This window comes from Zalophus californianus, chromosome 4 (genome assembly GCF_009762305.2).
Source record: "Zalophus californianus isolate mZalCal1 chromosome 4, mZalCal1.pri.v2, whole genome shotgun sequence".
NCBI classification, from domain to species: domain Eukaryota; kingdom Metazoa; phylum Chordata; class Mammalia; order Carnivora; family Otariidae; genus Zalophus; species Zalophus californianus.
Window position 1 is genome coordinate 83,983,634 of NC_045598.1, and position 25,308 is coordinate 84,008,941.

The 25,308-nt window shown below is 39.4% G+C and overlaps 1 protein-coding gene across 1 annotated transcript in view; it reads left to right on the top strand.

Annotated features, from left to right (window-relative positions):
- PALMD (palmdelphin) overlaps positions 1-25,308 on the top strand; it is a 51,207-nt gene that overhangs the window by 16,258 nt on the left and 9,641 nt on the right. Inside the window, exons 2-3 of the mRNA XM_027616862.2 lie at positions 797-877; positions 6,870-6,994. Of these exons, the coding sequence (XP_027472663.1) occupies positions 797-877; positions 6,870-6,994 (206 nt within the window). The remainder of the gene's footprint in view (positions 1-796; positions 878-6,869; positions 6,995-25,308) is intronic.

Here is a 25,308-nt window from a genome sequence, read left to right on the forward strand (position 1 = left end):
AGGCACAGAGGAGTTAAGGATTTTGTCCAAGGACACAAACCTAGTAAATGGCAGAGCCAGAAATCAAAACCAGGCTATATAGTACATATGCTCTATTTTCTAAAAAAGTACAACCCCTGGGCATTAACAGTTATGCTTCCTGGGTTTTTTGAGGTAAGGCAATTTAAACTTGGTGAAAGAAACTCTATCTCCCCATGAATTTTTTTAACCACAGCTAAAAGCCCTCTTACTGTTAACAAGCATTATCTGAACCCTTTTTTCTCTATCTTCACATAGCAAGTTATACAAGGAGGAAACACTCCCACTTTCTAGCTTCCTAGTTTTCGAATGCTCTGTAGGCTAGCTATCCTGTTTTCCTACATAAGCAGACCTTTTACCCAGCAGTTTCTTCAGCCCTGTGCCAGGAACAGTCTCTCTCCTCACAGGGTTTCCTCAGGCCTATTTCAAAACTCCCTCCTTAAAATTCACTTTTTCCATTGCATCACTCAGTAGCTCAATCTTGCTTGATTAATGGGGAAGATTTTTTTAAAAGGGAGGGGAGGAGAGTGGGGAAGGAAAGACATTAAAATATTTGCAAGTTCTCTCTGAAAAAGCACCTTCTATCATTTTCCATCAGCAAAATGCTTTGAATATCTCACTTTTGCCCCCCTTCGCTTTGAAATGAGTTTCCAAAGCAGCTTTCTACCAATGCCAAGAGCATACCGTTGGACAGCCATTCGGTAATGACGACAACCCCAAGGAAGCATATTTAAGCAAATTGAAAAAATAGATTATGCTGGAACTTCTTTTATTTCAGGATAAAAGAAAAATACAGAAAGAAATCTCACAGAAGCGTCTGAAAATAGAGGAAGAAAAACTAAAGCACCAGCATTTGAAGGTAATTTATGATTTTAATTTCATTTCAATGATTTTGTATTCAAATATCCTAATGGCACTCAAAATCTCTATAGTAAAGATGCTTTAGGAAGGAAAAAATTCAGCATAGTTCTACTAATTCCCTAATAACGATAGGGGAGGGCCAAGAAGCTAGTAATATTTGCATAGGAGATTAATACCTTCTGGTAAACATGTAGAAAACACGCTTTTATTACTTTTATCCTTTATTACTGAATTTCCTCATTTTCTTGGGTAACCTTGAGAATTCAGCCTTGATAATTTGCCCCCGCCCCCCAACACAGTCTTGCTTAACATCCCTAGGGATGGATCCAGCTAGGAAGTCCCTTTTGAAATCAGTGAAAGGCCAACCTTCCCCCAGGGGGTGTGAAACAGACGCTGTCTGACCTGGTCAAGGATGCTTGTATTTAAAAGTTCAGTGCAATGAATCCAATATTGTTTGAGTATGTTTTGGGGGTTTTGTTTTCTTTTGCCTTGTTTTGACAAACCATGAGATCATCACCAGAAATAAACCTCCATTTTTAAAACCAGACTTTACAACTTCCATGGGTGTGGTCATTTTGTAATTAAAGCACATTGAGTTTCAACATTTTATTACGTAGCTCGCTCATAGGATGCAACCAAATGACAAACAGGAGCTCCTTGTGAACAGACTCAAGCAGGAAGCTACTTCTCATGGCGTCTATACATTTAAGCTAAACTTGCCAAATTCAGCTACATCCAGCTTTCTGAGGGATCAAGTAACCACCTCTGAAAAGAAACGTAATTTAAGATTCCAATTAGCCTCAGTTCTCTGGATTCTGTTTGCTTCTTTGCTCCTATATAAATTGGCATTTCCAATGTTTGATGGATAATTCTAAAGTATAGTTAGCCTGTTATTCTTGCAGTGTCTCACATTGAATTTACATGAGTGGTGGGTATAGCCAAGAAATGCAGTGTATATAACCAGAAAAATCAATGAGATTAAAACAAATTTTACCAAGTTATTTTGGTGAAACTCAAACCAAAAGGCAATTCCACAATAATTTTTGAGCTAAGCCATTTCTAACTCCATAACCAGTGCTCGTTCTCTCTTTTAACTTCTCTCTCTCCTTCTCTCTCTCTCTCTCGCTCATACAAACACACACACACAATTTGAGTCTCAGTAAATTAACGACTGCTTCTGAGTAAATGGATAGCTCTCTCACATTCAGCAATTGCTATCCTTGTCCAGTGGGCAGCCGAACAACAGTAGAGCTCACAGTAGGAGAAAGGGTTAAATATCCCCTGAGTTCATTCTAGGAAGCAAGTTTGACATATGAAAACTCTGACTCACTGAAAAGTCCATTTCTGAGGTGGCACCTCCTTTCAATACTTGCCAAAACCAGTCCCAAAAGTCATCCATGAGGGGCGCCTGGGCGGCTCAGTCGTTAAGCCTCTGCCTTCGGCTCAGGTCATGATCCCAAGGTCCTGGGATCGAGCCCCCGCATAGGGGCTCCCTGCTCAGCGGGAAGCCTGCTTCTTCCTCTCCCACTCCCCCTGCTTGTGTTCCCTCTCTCGCTGTGTCTCTTTCTGTCAAATAAATAAATAAAATCTTCATTAAAAAAAAAGTCATATATGATCTTCCCTATAGGTCTGCTTTCTGCAACCCAGGAGACTGTCTAACCCATCCAATCAGAACATTTATCATGCTTTGGATTGCCGAAGATGGTTGTGCAGATTGTGTACTGCACAAAGATACCCGAGAAAGGGGTGTTAAAACCCTGCCCACACTGGCTTGGAACTGTGCACGCTGGCATAGGGCTGCTTCTGTCTGAAGGATGATATTTATTTTTCTCTGCACAAAGGTGCTATCCATCTTCCCAAGCTGTGCACTGACCCAAAGGGATGGGGGTGAGGAACAGCACTTTTTCCTGATTTTCATATTAATGCCATACAGACTACCAGTGGCCCCAGAGGGCTGTAGCCCTTCTGCCTGCAACCTAGTGGGGAACTCAGGATTAAATAAATAATTAGGACAAGTTAAAAGATGATTTTTTTAATTTAAATAAGAATATAAAGAGTTCATAACTCTTTAATCTGTGGTCGTCAAAGCAGGTCTGTTAAAGGTGTGGGATTTAAGCTGAGTGTTAACTGATAGATAGGATTTATATAGGTGTGTATAGAGCTTTTTAGTCAAAAAACGTTTATTAATTACCTATTATGTGTAAGGTACTATGCAGGACACTAAGAATACACAATAAAGTTTGACCTGCGTCCTTAAAAAGAGAACTGACCCAGAACCCTGAGACGACCCACACACCGTGATAAGCAGTGTATGTGAGGCACAAACTGCGAAGGCAACACAGAAGAAAGAGTGGCTGTTTGCGACGTGTTTTGCAGAAAATGGTTGGCTGTACCAAACAGCAAATAGGCACCATTACAAATGGGGTTCAGAGGGTGCCTGGGTGGCTCAGTTGGTTAAGCAACTGCCTTCGGCTCAGGTCATGATCCTGGAGTCCCGGGATCGAGTCCCACATCGGGCTCCCTGCTCAGCGGGGAGTCTGCTTCTCCCTCTGATCCTCTTCCGTCTCGTGCTCTCTGGCTCTCATTCTCTCTCTCTCAAATAGGTGAATAAAATCTTTAAAAAAAAAAAACAAAAAACAAATGGGGTTCAGAAATGTGCAGAAGTATTTTTTTAAAGATTATTTATTTGAGAGAGAGAGAGAGAGAGCAGAGTGGGAAGGGCAGAGGGAGGGGGAGAGAAGAGAGAGTCTCAAGCAGACTCCCTGCTGAGCACCGAGCCCCACGTGGGGCTCAGTCTCATGACCGTGAGATCACTACCTGAGCGGAAACCAAGAGTCTGACACTTAACTGACTGCACCTCCCAGGCGTCCCAGAAGTATTTTTAAAATAGATTCTACAATATCCTCACCAAGTCAGGAAAGCCTTATCGGCCTCTACAGTTACCAGTCCTTCTTTTATTTTCTTCTTCATCCATCTGTCTCCATTCCACTGACTGTCCTCAGCACTTTCCTGATTGCAAACTATTTCGTTACACTTCAATGACACACTCTAAACAAGACAAACACAAACATTTACAAAGCACTCCTTTATCATTAGTACATACCTTGCGAAATTATAGTAGGAACTCTGATATTCGTTGGCTCTGGAACCTGGCAGTCATACCAATGACATGATAGAAAGGGAGTTTCCAGGGATATGAGGAGCATTCTAACTTTCAAACATTTCTGAGATTTGTACACTATGGGTCTCCTCACATAGTAACATGATCACAGTCTGCCACCAAGAAACACAAACTACACTCAGCTTAGAAAACTTTTCTTTTCTGGAAGTCCATTTGATTCATGGTATGAAAAACTAATTTATTCCTAAAGTCTACTGTAATTGCTATATAGAATGCAAAGTGCTTCAGGAAAACCTTTCCCTAAAAAAACTGCCCAAAGATCTATTACCGGCATGTTCCTTATATTTTCATTTGGTTAATATGGCTTTTGATTCTGAATGTGGTTGTTGTGAAATAGATTTTTCATCAACCTCATAGACGAAAGCACAAGTCTAAACTGTGACATAAAAACAAAATGACTGGGGAGTCTGTGTGGCTCAGATGGTTAAGCATCTGCCTTCAGCTCAGGTCATGATCCCAGGGTCCAGGGATCAAGCCCCATCCATGTTGGGCTCCCTGCTCAGCCAGGAGTCTGTTTCTCCCTCTTCTTCTGCCTGTCCTCACTGCTTCTGCTCTCTCTCTCTCTGTATCTCTCTGTCTCAATGAATAAATTTAAAAAAAGTTCTTAAAAAAAATAAATAAGAAAGGTGTTATCCCACATTTAAAAAAACAAAACAAAAAAAAGAAATGACTATGTTTAAGTTGTTACAATATGTGATTGTACCATATCATTTTAATTGCACATCCAAATTATGTATTTTATATTCGGAGGCAAGGAGTTCATTCACAAATTCATTTTTTTTTTGCCAGAGGTAAATGACAATTTGTGAGTTATGAGAAAAGTTTTAAGAAGCTAAAATTAAAATCATTCTTATTCCTAACCAGACTAAGAACCAAGACGATAGCCTCAAGCTCACATAATCACATCACAAGAATTATTCTCTGCTCTCTGTAACTTAACAACATAAGACTATCCCATCTAAATGCTTCTTACAGTGATCTGGATGTAAATGACTGAAACTGTCCTCGTAAGTGGTTTGTAAGGACTATAATTTACTTACAGGTGTCCTCTGTCTTCTTTACTGTGCATTAGCTTATCATCACATTCCATCAAATAAAAATAAATTTAAATTAAGGTAAATTCTTAAAATGATAGTATACTAAGATTTTCTTGGCATCTTTGATCTCAGAAGATAAATCTTGACCTTTATTAATAACATTTAACTGTGTCTGTGGGAGAACATTTTTACAAACGGCCAAAGAGCTATAATTAAGGGTTAAGATAACACTGAGGGAAAGAATCTCTGGCTACAAACTTCTCTTATGGGGTATGTTGTCGCCATGCAATTGCTTGAAACCCTGGAAGGGCCAACACAAGTATGATGATCTGGGACAAGGTTATTACTCGATCTAGTGGTTTTCAAACTGTGTTCTGTGCATCCACGGGGGCTTCCAGACACCCTCACTGAGTCAGCTAGAGCAGCCCAGTTTATATCAGTCCTACAAAGTACAATTCCATGCAATATATATTCATAATCAATGTAATGTTTCTTACTGGTTTGAAAACCATTGCCTTACTTAATATAACCATCATTTGGTAATTACCTAGCACAATCAACCTTATTTAAATTTTGTTTAAAATTCAAAGGTATTTATATTCCAGTAGTATTGATCCTAGCATCCTTTTAAAAAAGACAGAAGTTCTATTAACTTGCTCTCATTTTAATTATGGCATCAGAGAAAGAAGTTTCAGAAAATACAAAGCTCCCATTCTTCTCTCCTCACCATTTTAGACACAGCGAATCTCCCAAAATAATTTTTGAATAAATAGTTTGCACAGGTAGATTAGATTTATAGAGAGAACAGTTTTCTCCAGGAAGAAAAGGAGAAACTCTAACTCTTTGGAAATAATATCTAACAGTTCCTATGTAAGACATGGATGGGATGTTAGCTAAGTTCCCTCCAAATTTTACACATCTCTCATTTGCTTTAGGTCTTCTAAGGCTCAAAGTCCAGGATTGTAATTCTTTCATGCAAATTCAATGTTTTCTTCCATGTGATAGAGCATAAATATTTTTTGTTTTGTTAAAGTTGACAAAAATTCAGCTCACCAAAATTTAAACAGATCAGTAAATTTTGTGCATCATATTATCAGAACAAGTAATTTGTGCTAAACTTAAGTATCTGGAACCGGGGAGGTTCTCAGAAGAAAGAAGGGTATTGGGTCGGCAAAGTCATAAATGCTGACCACGCCACTTAAGACTAACATTGAATTGGTTTAGGATACAATAGCAACCTCCTGTTTTGGCCACCATTTCAAATAATCCCTCCAAAATTTTTATTGGAGTGTTCGCTGTACAATGTCATTGAGATGAATTTAAAAAATGGTTTCAAGGAGGCTTTTACTCCTAAGACACAAGATGTACAACCATTAACCAAGTAAATAATAGTGAGGTATCACAGATAAGGTTCCCCTATGACTGCTAGACATACACAGAGATTGCCGCGGGATTCTGAAGGAAGAGAGTTCTCTGAGGGCAAGGATGGGGCTGTGGAGGGTTTGAGGGCAGGATGGAGATTTTCACAGAGAAGGAGGGACCTGAACTAGAACTTAAAGGACAAACGGGATTTAGACACATCAAACTGGCTTTGGAAGGAGGTCACAAAGGGTGCAATGAAGGAAGATACCAGATTTATTCAGGCAAGGCAGTGAGAAAAAATAATTTCTCTTTACTCTGTCCACTATTAAAATTCATAAGATTTCGAAGCAGCCAGAGATTTTGGAAATTATTGACTGATTTAAGAACATCTTTATGTTTCCTGATATCAGAAAAAGGCCTTAAGGGAGAAATGGCTTCTAGAGGGAGTCAGCAGTGGAAAAGAACAGGAAGAGATGAAGAAGCAAAATCAACAAGACCAGCACCAGACCCAGGTTCTAGAACAAAGTATCCTCAGGTACGGCCCTCACTGAGATACTCTACAACTTCTTTTATTTTGACTTTGCCCCATGTTGCATGTATAAGAGCCATTCTTATGTTTAGGTTTTAATAAAAAGCAAGGCAATACCAGAAGGCAATAGAAATTTCACTATAAATGTCCCCTACACATAGCAACACAAGATTTATTTTTTAAATAAATAAATATTAAATATTTTTAAATACTTAACCCAAAGCTCTCCAAGCCTATTTCCTCATCTATAAAACAGTAGTAACAACATCTGTCTCCTACAGTTGTTGTGCAAATAAACAATATATGTATTTTGTATATTGTAGCTAAGCTACTGACACCTACCTGGCACATAACAGGTGATCAAAAACTAGTCCTTCTTCACAGCCCCAACCTCCACTCTCACCTTAGAACAGGGGACAACTCTATGGGTGTGTTTACACTGTCTCTCTGTCACCCCTCTCCCAGGCTCTCCTCAGTCACAACCATATTTTGGAAGAGAAGACACTGTAGGAATCCTTCACTAGCATCTTCTCTCTTCTACTTCCCTAATTATTTGGTCACAGGCATTGACCTCACTTCTCGATGTCCTTCCCTGCCCATCATACACAGTCAGTCCTGAGTCAGCAACTTGTAATATAACAAGGGAAGTCTTAAAATTGCCTTGGCTTAAAATGAGGCGATGGACATGAAAAAAAAAAAAAAAACTGAAAAGCTGGAATAGGAGATGGGGTTATTAGTATCATCACAAAATATAGAGAGCATGGAAGAAAGATGTGGGAAATGTCAGAATCATTTTCTAACCTATGTGTGGAAAAAAGATGGGATTTCTTGTGGTATAATAATGACAATAATTTAAAGCCTGTGGATCTTTGAAACATAGGTAGCTTTCAAAATCTCACTGAGAATTTGTTCTCTTTAGTGAGAACTCTAGGAAACACCTAGAAGGTGAAAATATCCCGTAGCTGTACGACTACATTCTGTCCATCCTCACCACACTCTGGACAGATTGCATTAGGCGTCAAATTGACAACATGAAGAAAAGCTTCCTTTTTAAACTGATTCTCATTTTATTTGCCTAATTTCATACACTTGTATATTTAAAAGCTAAAATCATTGACTACTCCTTCTTACTGACATGTTTTTTAAATTAACAATTCGTAAAAAGTTATATTGTAATCATTGAAATGTTTACATTTATGAACCCCTCAGTTGCTTGCTCAAAGATGTGAAGTGCCTCTGAATGGTAGATAACAAATACTTAAAAATAACTCAATAAATCAACTCTACAGTTCGGAAAACTTGATCCTTTATAAGGCGTCCCTTAGCAAGAGCTTCTTACCAAAGTCTGACTTAGCTGATGATTACTTTCTCATCGTCAACACAGAACTCTTATCTCCGAAGGAGTTCTGAATTTAACCCCTGCATACCCCGCGCTCTGCGGACACCTCCATGCTTCCCTTCAAAGCCCCCTGGTTAAGAGTCTTTGCCCTTACTGAACACCTACAACTTTCTCTGCACTTGATGATCAGTGAAGTGGCTACATAAACCCAAACTCCATTAACAACTTTGGGCAACATTGTAAGCAATCCCAGAGAATTTACGAGGGTTCTACTGATTGCTTTCAGACCTTGCCTGAATGCTCTGAGAAGCACATTAGCTTCTAGTAGTATTGACTGTGGCTTGCCTAGAGTTCCTATATGACCAAAAAAAAAAAAAGGAGGAGGAGCAGGAAGAAGTAGAGAAACCATATTTACCAGCCATATTACTCTCCAGGTACTTTACATATATCATCCCATTTAATCTTCATAACCCTATGACACGATGTCATCATCATCATCACTCTTTGCACAGAGGTTGAAGAATTTGCACAAGTAGGAAGTGGTGAATCAGAAACTAACTCATTTGACTACCCGATGCTGCCTATAAAGTGACAGCACACAGCATTCCAGACCCCACACTGTGGTCTGATGAGCTGTTATCTCTTATAGGAAGTCTTTAAAGCATGTTCTTGTCCCTTGGTTCTCCTTTCTCCAAACAGCTCCTACCACACTCTGGATCTTCTTCGGTGTCTCTCTAACATCTGTATTAAATTACCACTTCTGTGTCTATACATTACCCAATTTCTGGCATCTTATTATGACTTTACTTTTTTTATTTTTTGTTTTAATTGAAATATAGTTGTCATATATTATTATATTAGTTTCAAGTGTACAGCATCGTGATTCAAGAACTCTATACGTTATATGAAGCTCACTAGGTTAAGTGCAGTCACCATTGGTCACCATACAATGTTATTACGATATTATTGACTGGATTCCCTGCGCGGGCTTTTCATTCCTGTGACTTCGCTAACAACTTTGTTTTAGATCTTCAGGATGTCATTAACCATCAGGGCTCCTTTATTATCACCAAATGATGTTAACCCCCAGATACAAATAATAATAACAGGAATGGTTCATTTTTAAATGACCTTGTGCAATTTGCGAAGCCCTTGAACCTACATTATGCCATTTAATTCTCACAGCAATCTGAGAAAGAAAGCCCTGACACCTCCATGGTAGAGATGACGAAACAGGGCTCGGAGAGATCAGGGGCTTAATGAAGGTCACAGAGTCATTAAAGGGTAATCTTGGGCCTCAGAGCAAGTCAGGTTTGGTGCTCTGCCGCTGTAAAACTAACGGAGTGCTGTGGGTGTAAATGTTCTGGAAATGGTAAAACCCCTAACACCTCAAAGCAAATTGCTTTGTTTAAAAAACCAAAAAGCCATGTTTGCAGAGTTAGTAAAGAATTTGCATTGCTGTGACCCATGAAGTCATGTTTATTTCGTTAAAAATGGCCAGGGAACAGAATGTTCCGAAGCAACATAGGGAGACACAAAGTATCTGTGCCTTGTCTGCTTTCGGCAGCCTACAGCCTCCGCTGCTGCCCAGCATTAGAGAAATCATGCTGCCAAAGCAGCTTTACCTGATAACTGAACATTTTCTTCTCAGAGGTTTCTAAAGCTGCTAAACAATCAAGTGGGTGTTTTTAAAGTCAATCTTTCTCCAAAACAACTGCCCGCAGAGCCTCAGGAGCTTTTCTTACCAGCTAAGTAAAGTACGTTTTCCTGTTAGCTCCAAGAAGCAGCCCAGTCAACAGACGGAGTTGAACCGGGCAGAGCCATGCTCCTTCCCCAAGCAGGGAAGGCATCCCAAAGCCTGAATGTGGTTTATCACTCGATTTAGGTGACTGCTCAAGGGTGACATTTGCCATCTGCCAGGCCTCTCAGTTAGAGGATAAGATTTTAATGGGAACATCAAAATAGAAACGTTGCTATTACCTCAGAGTCTGTAGCAGGGCCAGGCTGCCCCTGGAGTTTTCATTCCCACTACTACTCCCACGGTCTTGTGAGATGAAGTGAAAGCGTGGCCTTTGGCCTTCAAATCCCTGTTCTACTGACCATAGTACATAGAAGCCTGGAAATGTTCTTTCATCTCTTTGGGCCTCAGTTTCCTTGTCAGTAATAGTGGGACAATTAGAGCGACTTCACAAGACTTTATGAGTGAAGCAGCTTTCAAAGTGCCTGACACATGGTAGGTGTTCAAAAAATATTAGATCCTATTCCTTATTAAGAGTCAAAAATAATTAAGAGAAAGATGGGGTAGTTTATCTTTTGGCCAAGATCTCTCATTTCTTTATGTCAGTACAAAGAATCTTTTTTTTTTTTTTTAGTAAACTGAGATTATCACCCAACGAGGATTCCTTCCATTCAGATACAATTGATGGGTTTTCTTTATGGCTTGAAGACTGAAATGCTAACAACAGCAGTAATTTTTACAGAGTATGTGTTATAGACAAGGCACTGTGTTAAGCACTTCATATAGATTACTTCATTGAATTCTCACAACCACCTTATGAGATAGATAACATTTAATAGGTGAGAAAGATGACATTTGTAGATGCTAACTTGTCCTGGCTCATATAACTAAAAAATTAAGACTCAGGATTTAAAACCTAATTAAGAGTCTTAATTACAAAAGTAAATTATGCCTCAGATCCTGCAGACAACTTTTACAGAAGTTAAATCCTGTAAATGTTAGCCTTTTACAGCACGTTTTTATTTCTAATCCATGCTATGATTTCACTCTCTTGCATGCATCATTGTATAGACACATTCAGATGACTCTCTGCCATACTGAACACACTCAGAGGTCCCCTGACTCACACCTAACCTTTAAGTAAAGCATGTCTGCTTATCCCTCCTCTCATCTTTTCTTTCAGAGAAGCAACATTTCAGAAAATAAGTAGGTTTCCATGGTTTTTGTCTCAGAGACACATTCTTAGCTTTGGAACAACATTAGTGAGTATTTTGCCTGGTGCCCTGATTAATGCCTTTGCTTAAATAGAGTGTCAATTTGCCTCCCAAATGAGCCCTGTTCTTCCTGTGACCAGTGAACCAGTTACTTCCTGATCCAGCACTGACTTTTTGGTGCCGACAGCATGTGCACACATTCATAGGCTGGCTTAGAAATCCTCTTCAGTCGCATCTCTTGCTTCCCTCCGTCCAATAGCCTACACCCAAAATAAGCCCGCCACCCCCACCCCAAGCACCCTCAGAAGTATCCAAAGGAGCTATGTCGTTCACATTCTAGATTCTTCTTTCCTATGCGGCTGCCCAGCTGTTCTCCGTGACTCCCTCTGCCAAAATGCCTTGCATCGAGCTGCCCTCCAGACACTTGCTACTTTTTGAACTGTGTCCAAAGACCTCTGACTTTAATTGGAGCATACAGAGTGCTGCCAGAAATGTCATAAGCATAAAAATGCAAAAGGTTAACTGCCAAGGAGAATGAGGCAAACGCACTGCCTTCCCTTTGAGAAGGATTATCTACTTATGATTAAATGTTCTCTAGTAAGGATTTTTTTTTCATATTCCAAAGTACCCTTCTGACCCTCTGCCTTCCTCTAATGAGCTTTCATTTGTCTCCAAATGGTTAGAAACTGCCTGCCCATATGGTACTAAGAGGAAGCTGCATGAAGGAGTAGATTTCTGTGTGATTTAATGCCGTGAGAAAATCTGAGGAACGGGCCGCTACTGCGGTTTCCACCACCCCACATAAGTTAAGGGAAATTCCTCCACAAATGGAGATGCAGTTATTAGGAAATACATTCTGCTCAATATCATATGAAGCAATAATCTACTCAGTTAACTCAAAAAAGAGCAGGCAAGATTCAATTGCAAAAAGGAACCCAGAGGATTGATGTAGAAGTATAAAGGTTAAACGATTTTTTTTTCCTGGTTATGGATTTATCAAAGTTCAGCTCATTATGATTTCTATCCAAGTTTAACCCCTACCTGATGCTCAGATCTACCTGTGAAGGTCAACTGTACCTTAATGAAATTAATGCCTCATCCAATACAGCGAGGAAGGCTGCATAAAAAAATAATCACATTCTAAATGTTTCTGCCTTCCTGCTCTGACCCAGCCAGCCATAGCTAACATCACATAGTGGGAGAAAGAGATGCAAGCTGCTCTTCTGTGATAATGCGAGAGAGAAGAGAAAGGGGAAAAAGGCAAAAAAAAAAAAAAAGAGAGAGAGAGAGAGAGAACCCACCATTTGTTTCTTCTTCTTAAATTTGCTGTTGCCTAGAAACACTTAAGAAATTATTCTGAAGCAATTACATGAGTCAAAATCATTCCAAGCATGTTTTTCACTCTCCATATTTGACTAATTGGTTTATCAGATTTGCAAGAGTTCATCTGTTGTTGTTTTTAATTTCCCAGATATTCTAATTATTTTTAATTTAAGAGATTTTTTTAACTTCACAAAAAGAGCAAAATAAATCAAATTTCCAGCAAAAAAAAGGAAGAAATCTATCCCCCAACCCCCACTAGAGAAAGCCTAGTACAATGCCTAGCACATAGTAGGAAAAACCATGACTACATAGCTTAATGAATGAGTGGAAAAATATGGATGATCAATGGATGGATGGATGGTTGGTTGAATGGATGGTTGGCTGAATGGATGGCCAGATTTGAAAATACCACCTATTAAAGGGACCAGCTAAAGACTACACGATGACTTGAACATTAAGAAACTAAAAAGGAAAGCCTTGAAATTCTTTAAAAAAAAATAAAAAAGAATAAGTACCCAGCTATCTTGAGTCAAGGGCAAAGTTATATGACAGTGGTACCCCTGGTTCTTGAGGCCACTGTTGATGGCTCATCATCACTTTACTTTCTCACCTTTCCCCTCTTACATATGCTTTTTTATTTCCTTATCCCCCACCTCCCAGCCTTCTCTGTTGTTCACACCTGCTAATCTCATCCATAGGGTAGTAGAAATAAGGGTTAAATTTACACAGAATAAACACTCCCCCACCATGGTAGGCCAAAACGTAGATTAGAATACCACCACTCCAATGCAATTCAATAATAACAGCTACCCTTTATGGAGCACATATTATGTACTAAGCATTATTCTGAGAATGACAGTTCTCTGGGGGAAATCTGATTGGCGTTATTTCACAAATAAGGACACTAAAACACAGAAACCTGTAAACCTAATAACGGTCAAGCCATGAGTCACACATAGATCTTTCTGACTCCAGACCCATTCCACCATGACTCACTCTGCTTGTTCTTGATTCAGGTCAATAAACATTTATAGAGAACCCCCCACATCAAACTCATCTTCATCTTCTAGAAGAGATTGAGAATCATAAGTGCTTCAAAAGCAAATATTTATGTTTACCTCTCTTTAGATCTTTTAACTTTTCAAAGTGACTTTACACTAATCATTTCATTCAAAACAACGTTCAGTGACTCGAAACACAAATTTAAAACCATTAGCATGAATGTCATAAATCTTTGGCTGTGTTGATACGGGTAAAGAAGGAAGAAAGGAGTAAATGAACAAAGGAGAAAGTGGGAGGGGAGTTAGTTTCAGGGGCCCATCCTCCAGGTCATTGTCATAAAGAATGTTCAAAGGCAGAGACTCTTTGGTATAATGTGCTACCAAAGAGCCGAGGCTTCCGCATTGCCCAAGATTGTCCCCCACCCCAGCCCCAACCCCTTGGCTAAATTTATCAGCTCAGAAAGTTTCCACACCACACCCCTTGGAAAGCCTCTTTTGTCTGCCACAAGGCAAGAGTCACTTAGTCCGTTTAGACCACCCCAGGCTAACTGATCCTTGTTGGTTAGTCTATGTTATATTAAGGTTGGAATTTATACTTATTGGCCTTCAAATAATAGAGTCCTGTTCTTGGTATCAAATATGAACAATTAATACGAGAAGCAAAGCAAAAATGAAGTGGAAAGAGAGTTGAAAACACAGTGGCTGCTCTATAATACCATGAGAGGCAAATGCTCAGCGTTGCAAGGCACAAAGCCAGTCATTATTTCTGAGTAGAGAGTCAGTGGCTGTCTACATCATTACATATGCTTTGCCATTTCATAATATGGTTACAAGTAGTTTATTCACTAAAAATATTTTTCCCCTACAACTTTTTTTTTTTTTTTTAAGGAAAAAGCTTCCCTGGGGCACCGGGGTGGCTCAGTCGTTAAGCGTCTGCCTCCGGCTCAGGTCATGGTCCCAGGGTCCTGGGATCGAGCACCGCATCGGGGTCCCTGCTCAGAGGGAAGCCTGCTTCTCCCTCTCCCACTCCCCCTGCTTTTGCTCCCTCTCTCACTGTGTCTCTGTCAAATAAATAAGTAAAATCTTTAAAAAAAAAAAGAAAGAAAGAAAAAAGCTTCCCCAAATCATGGATAAGCACCTTTGCAGCTAACTTGCCCTGTCCTGGCAATAGCAGTGTTTGAGGTCACCTGGGAAACTCATTACACCTATGTAGAGGTCAATTTGAATTACTATTTTTAAATTATTAGCTCTTATTAAGTGTTTGGCATGTACGACAAGGCTCTCTACAGGCTCTAATTAAAAGCCACACACCCAGTTTCTGTCCTACCAGAACATTCAAAAAGCCCATAACTAACCGATCTGCCATACCTCACCAACCTCCAGAGCGTGCATTAATTTGCATTCATTTGAAAGTTATGTTTGTAATCTGCGCATGAAAGTGGCTGATTCTCTGAAAACCAGTTTGGTTTCTTATTTTTCATGGCAAATAAAACCCTTAATTTACAAAATATGATTCTGATTAAGAGGGTTTGCTTTTCTACTAAATTATTATCTTCTAACTTTACCTGCCTACATGGCAGTTTCAAATCAGTATCATCTGCCCATGAGATAAGTATTAATATTTACCGAGTTATATTAGGAGATGAGATTCACCCATGCAAAAGCTGCTCACATGTAACTATAAATTATTCAGCTTTTCTAAACATCTGCTCTGCTCCCAATTATCAGAGCAGACTGACACTTGTTTCAATGTCACTGCTGGGCTAGCTCTCCGCCTCTTGTTATCTTGAAGCTTCTGTGTTGTACTGCTCCTCCTGTTCTTAAATGCTCAGGATTAGAGGCAATAGATCTGGCTCAGGGCAAACTGAGTATTTGTCGTATGCCAAATGCCCTTTAATTCTCTGGCATGCTTACCCATAGCATGTGATTGTTTGCACTGGTGGGTTAGATCTTCCTTATTATACACATGCCCTTTGGCAAAGGCTGTTTATCAGGCAATTCTTGTGCTATGCCTGTGCATACAAGTATTCTTCATCTTTTTTGATACACTTGTATTTCAGCCTGGTGAATAAAATGTGCCTGACATGCAGTAAGTGCTTTTAAACAGTGTGTCAATGTTTGATGAAATTTACCAGACCCCTAGTTTTTTAAAAAGAACACAAAAAAGCCCACCTTCTACTAGACTGCATGTTCTCAATTTTATGAGAAAATGTAGTTTGGTAATACCATGAAGTAAACTGTCTATAAAGGTAAAATATCTTTAACCCCTGATCCATTAGTAATCACTTATTTGCCCATTACATATGACCAACACACTGCAGTCAATATTACCTGATTAAAGTCATCAACTACATATACTCAATAGTATCTGTTGTGATTCCAAAGCTATTCGTTTAACCAAACTATGGTTAAAAAATAAATAAAAAGATCTTTCCTTTTTCATTGTAAACCTTAGCCATTCAATAATAACTAGCTATGGTAAATATAAACCATGTCAGTTTTGATAAATGATCTAGAAACATGTAAAGTCCTTAACCACTAGGCACAAAGCTGATTTCTTTTTCTATTTTTACTGGCTAACTACTGGAAATGCAAGATACTAATGAGTAATTTTGCAAATCAAAGAAAAAATATGGAAAAATCTCATACAATTGATGACTCAAAGATTCATCCCCATAAGGCGATGCAATAGTTAGCATACTGGTTTTGATGTTTTAAAAGATTCCATAAAGCACATTTCTCTCACACCCGTAACAATCCTAGCTGGCAGACATTCAAGGGAAGAGGAGAAGCAATGTCCCATGAGATGATCAATGACAGAGAGACCCTGTTTCTTTCTGTCCCGTTGCTTTGCTTTGGCCATGGTTGGATGGCCAAAGACAGCTCGCCACTACCACATCCACATTCCAGTGTAGGAAGGGGAGTATAAATGGAGGGCAAACAATTCTGTTTAAAAGATATGACCGGAAAATTGCAGAGGTCACTTCTGCTAATATCCTATTAGCCAGAATTTAGTCACATGGCACCATTTAAATGCAAAAGAGATGGGAAATGGCAGGGTAGCTGGGGAGAGATATAAAACTCAAGGAGTTCTATTACTAAAAAGAACAGGAGAAATGGATTGGGGTGAGGGGGGATTAGCAGGTTGTCAAAACAGACTAGCATATTATCTCATTTATAAAATAGATAACATTTGTTAAATAGACACCATGCCCATAAATATTACGAAAATTCTAATAATGCTGGAGTGCTATTCTGGTTTTCTGTCTAGAACTGTATTTTTAAAGACAGGTGTGTCCCTGAAGCTATACTAACACCCACACTTGCTCCAAAATCATTGATATTAAAGTTGAAGATCAAATCCCCAAATGGACGTGGTATGTTTTCTTTTTTATTGGAGTTGTCATAGATAGTCCTCCTCTCCCTAGCAGAGTAGGAAGAGAAAGGACTAACTACTACATTATCCACTAATTCCTCCATGTCACACCCTGTGCTAGAAGCTTACAAACATGACTTCATTTACCTCCTCAAGACAACCTTTTGTGAATACTATTATTATTCACCAAATGAGAAAACTGAAGCTTGGTTGGGCTAATAAGTAAGTAAGCCAAGTGTGTTAGCTTTGGTTAACTTTGGGCTCACTTTCTTGTTTCCATGGGTAGAACTGAAAACAAAAAAGTAGCCCTGCCCACAAAAAAATCACAAAATGTAGGTAAGCCACCAGCCACCTCCTGTTCTCCCAAGATTCAGTGGGAAAGAAAGGAAAGAGAATCTGCAGCCCAAGAGAATAGTCAAAGATTACAACTGCTCACCACTTGGGGCCGAATTCAACACCTGCTGGAAGCAAACACATTCTGAGAGCCTGTGAGTCCGAAAAGAAACCAGATCCTTCTTTGTCTTGCTTGGGGTGGGGCTGGTGAGGTGGTCCTAGCACTTCTACCAACTGGTTTCAGAGGTAAACCAGAGGTGGCACAGCCTGGATCAAGTCCTGCTGGTTCAGGCCTTCCCAGAGAAATGATCATTGGGCCCTTTTTGGGTGAAGTCCTGGCTTTTAATAAGAGAGCATGGGCTCCCAAGAGGCAAACAGGTCATCCGTCCTTTCAAAGTATGCAGCTAAAGCCAGTCATAAACTTAATTTCAAACATGGCATCAGTGATTACCTCCAAACTACAGTTTTATAATCAAATTACATCAGTCAGCTTTTATTTAAGACCTAAAACTTCTATTACTTTGAAGAACAGTTTTGTGCCCGAACAAAGAGAGGCTCTCTATAAAGTGGCTAAAGCTCAGAGAAACCCCAGACTCTGAAAGAGACTGTTCTAAGAACTTTCTACCAAAATCCAAACTCAGGCAGCCAAGAAAAGAAAAGAAGAGAAAGAAAGAAAGAAAGAGAAAGAAGACAAAAGAAAGAAAGAGAAAGAAAGAAAGAAAGAAAGAGAGAAAGAAAGAAAGAAAGAAAGAGAGAAAGAAAGAAAGAAAGAAAGAAAGAAAGAGAAAAGAGAGAGAGAAAGAAAAGAAAGAGAGAGAGAGAGAAAGAAAAGAAAGAAGAGAGAGAGAAAGAAAGAAAGAAAGAAAGAAAGAAAGAAAGAAAGAAAGAAAGAAAGAAAAAAAGAAAAGAAAAGAAAAGAAAGAAAAAAAAAGAAAGAAAAGAAAAGAAAAGAAAAAGAAAGAAAGGAAGAAAGGAAGGTTTAACTTTAATCCTGGTCAGACTGTCCACTAAGCAGAAAAATTAGTATAACACAGTAACTCTAGTGACGGCCAGGACAGAAATATAACCTTTATATGTAATGAGTCAGCACTTTTACATGTGAGTGGACCCCAGCTAGGATGTCAGTCTTCTCTCTCTCTCTATTATGATAGGAAGTAAGAAAACCTTTTACACTGCTCTGCAAAATGAATGTTGTATCTAAGTTCACAAGAATCCACTTTTTAAAGTTTTGTTCCCACAGTGGTTAATTAGAAAGTGATTAAAAGCTCAGGCTCCGTTGGCAGAGATTTGATTGAAAATTCTGTCCTGCCACAAGCTACCTGTAAGCCTCCAGACCCGTTGCCTGTCTAAGCCCCCTGCTTGCTCATCTGTCAAAGGGAACTAACAGTGGTACTCAAGGGGGTTGTTGGGAGGACTAATTAGGTCAATGCCTGATATGGTGTAGATACTCAATACATTTTAAAGGTTGTTATAATTGCTAGCAAATAAAATGATGGAAGGTAGGATGTAACTCTCCTGAGTTCCAGCCTTTTTTGGCCCCAATGGCAAACTTCATTAGGTTGTTAGTCCTTGTTAGCTCCACCAAAAACTGAAAGAGATAAATGGACACTTAGCAGCAGAAAAAATTGCCTTCTGAAATAACCCCTTCTTGGTGCATCCAGCATTTATGTGCTGTCCTTTTTCTAAGACAAAAAATTGCATGTTGAAATTGGATTGGGGACATTATCTCCTGATGATTAAGGGAGGTTATTACTAGAACAGTGCATGAAATGAAAGCTACCTGCTTTCACCTAGGGAGCTCTTGAAAATAACCCTATTTTTCCCCAGCAAATAGGCAAGGAGAAGAAAGATTCCAATAATGGATAACATTACAAATCCTTTTTCATGTACTCTGCTTATCTAAATTGGCACATGATGCCTGCCCACCATCTCTCAGAAATCGTGAGAGGTGCTAACTCATCCATCAGGCCCCGCCTAACAGTCCAGGAGGCACCAAGAAAGATATTTCTCTTTCTCCACCACCTGTTTCTCGTCAAACTAAATCAGCATTTCTGGGAGTTCAATTCCCATTCAGAAAGGTAATACCTTCTAAAGATGGGCATGGCAGCACTTAGGGAAATTCTAACCCATCTGCTGAGAGATAAACAGGTGAAGGTTAGAAAGTTATCCCCTAGTGACCTCCCCAAAAGCTTTCCATGTAAAAAAGAGTTTTACGTATGTAAAATTAGATTTTTATATATATAAAACTAAAATGTTATATATACACACATAAGTATTTTATGTATGTGTGATATGGATGAGTGTACATACAAATATATGTACACACGTGCATAAATAGATAGGCAGATACACACACACACACACACACACACACATATATTTCCCCAGTACTTCATTTATATTTGCTAAATTTTTCTCTCTACCAAAACTTTTGGAAAAAGATTAGATATGAATCCCTAATGTAAAGCCCTGAACTTTTTTGAGCTTACAACCCCGAATTGGGGTTGAGTATCCACTTCACTATGAATGATCACTGAGCCAGAAAAAAATCAATAAATGCATGGATAGACACAGATACAGAGAAATTTGAGAAGGGATTTAACCCAAATGGTAATTTTAAATAAAAATAAGGCTGATCAAATTCTAGTCAACAAATAATAGTTTGAATTCCATATGATAGCTACATGGAAAAGAGAAATAATGAGGAAAAAATAAAAATATCAGAGAGATGGATATTTTTAAAAAATCCCTTATGAAGCACGTATCAACCACCTATCATACTAAGCACTATTTTAGGCTCTCTCACCCTCAGCACCATTGATATATTGGACCAAAGAAGTCTTTGTCGTGGGGAACTATTCCGTGCCTCCTAGGATGTTTAGCAGTGTCCCTGGCATCCGCCAACTAGATGCCAGTAGCAAGTCTTCAAGTCGTGACAACCAACATGTCTCCAGCTTTGCCAGATGTCCTCAGGGGGAAATCGCTGTCAGTTGAGACCCACTGTGCTATATATACAAAAATAGTGCCTACATTCCAGTTGCAATTTTGGGGGTTTTGTTTTGTTTTTTTAAGATTTCTTATTTATTTGTCAGAGAGAGAGCACAAACAGGGGGCATGGCAGGCAGAGGGAGAAGCAGACTTCCCGCCAAGCAGGGAGCCCGATGCGGGGCTCGATCCCAGGACCCTGGGATCATGACCTGAGCTGAAGGCAGCCGCTTAATCGACTGAGCCACCCAGGCACCCTGCAATTTTTGTTTTATGTTCTTTAAGAACAGACAATCCTCAAAAACATGGTGCATTACCTAGTGTGGATCTCGTTAGACCTCCTCTTCTTCCATTGCTGGGCTACCAGGGTGCCTTCACCTGAGTTCCAACCCTGTGAGAGGGAGGCGGGCAGAAGCCAGGTCCGTGCTCTGTTACTCTTTTCTGGGTTTCCCATCACTTCCACTGGCATTCTGAGCTGTCAGAAAGCTTTTCTAGAACGACAAATCTCTAACATTTATCTTTTGAGGTTATTTATATTGTCCACAAATAATATACAGAAGTAGCAAATCAACATATAAAAAAGCGACATAGCATTTTGCATTGAAGTGAGAATTTTAGGAAATGCTCTATATCAGTAAGCATTTCCTGTAGAGGTTTGTGACTCTAAGTAATTAGCACCGAGAGACTTCTGTATTATCCTATTTAACTGACAGTTGGCTGTAACTAAATAATAAAGAAGAGAAAGAGTGTGTTTGTTTGTTTCTGTTTGGTTTTCATAAACATTCCTGATGTGTCATCTGACTCATATTAATGTGTCTTTTACCCAGTGACTTGAAAACCTTCAAAAAACATTCATTAGCAGATACTTTGATGAGGTTAGCAGGCTTTTAACCTCATACTCTTACCATATTAGTCTAAAGACATCCATGAGAATCATATGGCATTACATTACCCATGGGCCTCTCTACAGAGGAAAACAACTACAAATACCAGTGCATTTCTAAGTCCCTGCGATGTAACTGGCCAAACAGATCCAGAATCTGTCTCTGTGCCCCAGCTATAGAAAGGGGCAGAAACAGGAGGAAACTAGCATTTGCTGAATGCTTGCTATTTTCTTTAATCTTTATTATACCCTGTGAAGTAGTAACATCGCCCAGATTTCTAAATGTTTAATTGCTCCAGGATTCCATCCTTGGAAGCCCCGACATTCTAGGAAATCTTATCCATGACTATGGTTATAAATACCAACTCCCAAATTTATTTTTTTTAAGATTTTATTTATTTGAGAGAGCGAGCACAAGAGGGGGCCAGAGGGAGAGGGAGAAGCAGACTCCCGCTGAGCAGGGAATCTGATGCAGGACTCGATCCCAGGACCCTAGGATCATGACCCAAGCCGAAGGCAGACACTTAACAGACTAAGCCACCCAGGCGCCCCGCCAACTCCCAAATTTATATTAAAATCCAGACTTCTCTGAGTTCCTGACTTTTATATCCAGCTGTTTTCTCCACATCATCATTGACTGTCTCGAAGTAACCGCATCCCCCACCAATCTCCTTTCTTCCCCCTCCCAGATTTCTGTCTTTGTGTTCACATCTTGCCAATGAATTATTCACAAACACTGGAATCACCCTTGACATCTCTCTTTCTCTCACACCCCACATGTAATGTATCAACAAATCCTGGCAACTCTTCCTTCAGAATATTTCCAGAATCTTATCACTTCTCACCCTTCTACCAGCAACCATCTTGAATAAGCCACCTCTGTGTGAAGTATGACAACTGACCTCCATGTTTCTCCCCTCACCCCAACCCCTGTCTATTCTTCACACAGCAGCCAATAGAACTGGCTAAATTTCAGGTCATAACCTGTTTGTCCTCTGCTCAGAACTCCCCATGGTTCCCCAAAGGCCTCACCATGCATTAGGCCTCATATGATCTGCCACTTCTCTGACTTCATTTCTCACCACTCTCCTCCTCACTCCCTGTGCTCTTAACTTTGAGTTTTGTAGTTACTCTTCCCTCTTTTGGAAGCACACTTCCCCTGAAACCCTCATGTATCCTCCTCTCGCTTCTTTCATGTCTCTGCTCAAATGACACTTTATCAGTTAGCCTCTCCCTGACCATACTGTGCAAACAGTGTCCCCTCCCCAGGCACTCTTCATCCCATTTTCCTTCTGGTTATAGCCCTTATCCTACTTTTTCCTGGAAATATTTTTCTTCATAAATAAATGTGTGTGTGTGAACAGATATATATACAATAAACAAATATATATATATACACATAGGCATGTAAATATGTATGTACATTCGCAGGAGTTGACAAACTATGGCCCAGGACAAAATTTAGCCCTGGCCTATTTCTGTATAGCCACAAGCTAGGAATGGTTTTTTATTACTTAAGGGATATAAAAAGAAAAACAAACCAAAAAAAAAGATGAATATGCAACAGGAATTGTATGTAGCCTGCAAAGCCTAAGTATTTACTATCTGGCCCTTTATAGAAAAGGTTGCCAGCCCCTCTATTAGTGTATTGTCTGTGTCCTCTCAGTAGAATGTAAACTCCTTGAGGGCAGGGAATTTGTTTTGTTTACTATTATATCCTTAGTAGATAGGATTGTGCCTGGTACAAAATAGATGCTAAACAAATATTTTTGAATGAATGAATGAATGAAGATAATGAGGCTTGGTAAGGTCTGCTGACATGTCTAGGGTCACACAGGAAGTTGGAAGATGAACCAGTATTTAAACCCAGGTCCATCTGATTCCACAGGTGAATCCTGCAGTCCAAGAGCGGCTTGCAGCAATGATTTGAACACCCTCATTTTCTATTCAAAAGCTCCTCATTAGACTGTCTCAAACATGCTATTGGGTAAAGGACCCTGTGAAACAGGGTATAGAAGGAGAAAGAGACACAGCATATGGCAGAAAACCTTTAATACCATAATAATACTTACATCTGATATCAACCAGATCTGAATAATCCAGATCTATCACGTTTAGTATAGACCTTTCCATTCCACCAACCAACATATATCCCCACAACTCTACTGATGGGCAAACGTGCAACCATGGATGGAGATAGATTTTTTTTATTTATTTAAATTCAATTAGTTAACATATACATATAGTGTATCATTAGTTTCTAATGTAGAGTTCAGTCATTCATCTGTTGCATATAACACCCAGTGCTCATTACATCACGTGCCCTCCTTCACCCAGTTACCCCATCCCCCTCCCCCCTTCCCTCCCACAACCCTCAGTTTGTTTCCTATAGTTAAGAGTCTCTTATGGTTTGTCTCCCTCTATGATTTTCGTCTTATTTTGTTTTCCCCTCCCTTCCGCTATGATCCTCTGCTTTGTTTCTTAAATTCCACATATGAGTGAAACCATATGACAGTTGTCTTTCTCTGACTTATTCTGCTTAGCATAATACCTTCCAGTTCCATCCCCATTAATGTAAATGGTGAGATTTCATCTTTTTTGATGGCTGAGTAATATTCAATTGTATATATATATGTGTGTGTATATATATATATATATATATATATATATATATATATATATACCACATCTTCTTTATCCATTCATCTTTCAGTGGACATCTGGGGTCTTTCCATAGTTTGGCTATTATAGACATTGCTACTATAAACATTGGGGTACAGGTGCCCCTTCAGATCACTACATTTTATCTTTGTGGTAAATAGCTAGTAGTGCAATTGCTGGGCCATAGGATAGCTCTATTTTTAACTTCTTAAGGAACCTCCAAACTGTTTTCCAGAGTGGCTACACCAGCTTGCATTCCCACCAACAGTGTAAGAGGGTTCCCCTTTCTCTGCATCCTGGCCAACATCCGTTGTTTCCTGCCTTCTTAAGTTTAGCCATTCTGACTGGTGTGAGGCGGTATCTCACTGTGGTTTTGATTTGTATTTCCCTAATGGCAAGCCATGTTGAGCATTTTCTCATGTGCCTGTTGGCTATTTGGATATCTTCTTTGGAGAAATGTCTGTGCATGTCTTCTGCCCATTTCTTGACTGGATTATTTGTTTTTTGGGTGTTGAGTTTGATAAGTTCTTTATAGATTTTAGATACTAGCCCTTTATCTGATATGTCATTTGCAAATATCTTCTCCTATTCTATGGGTTGTTTTTTGGTTTTGTCAACTGTGATGAAGTCCCAATAATTCATTTTTGCTTTTGTTTCCCTTGCCTTTGGAGAAGTGTCTAGCAAGAAGTTGCTGTAGCTGATGTCAAAGAGGTTGCTGCCTGTGTTCCTCTCTAGGATTTTGATGGATTGCTGTCTCACATTTAGGTCTTTCATCCATTTTGAGTTTATCTTTGTGTACAGTATAAGAAAATGATCCAGTTGCATTCTTCTACATGTGGCTGTCCAATTTTCCCAACTTCATTTGTTGAAGAGACTTTTTTCCATTGGACAGTCTTTCCTGCGTTGTCCAAGATTAGTTGACCATAAAGTTGAGAGTCCATTTCTGGGTTCTCTATTCTGTTCCATTGATCTATAGGATGACAGTCACACAGTAACTTCTAAGTAAACAAAAGTACTACATTTTACCTGGAGTTCCAGGATATGGGAGAAAACTTCCTTAGCTACAAATAGCCAACCACCAATGGTCAGAGGCAGCAGGAAAGTCAGAACTTTGAAACTGTAGCAATGAGTAGAATAGTCAAGCAGACCATATCTTCGGCTATTATTGGTGTGACAATAGCACAAGATTTTTGAGCTGCCAGATCCATAATCATCTTAAAGAAGGAAGCCAAGAAAACTGACAATTATCATAACAGATGCAAATACCCATGGCTGTCACCTCCTAGACTAGTTGCTCTACCTAATCAGCCATCCCCAGAGGCAGCTGGCTTTAGAGTTTAGGGTATTTGGCTGAGACACTACGCATATTTCATGACAGCCAAGGGTCAGCTTTACTAACTGCATGAGTGTCAATGCCTGTATGTTTTTATAGAGGACAGAAGTCATGACACCACACCCCGATGTTAA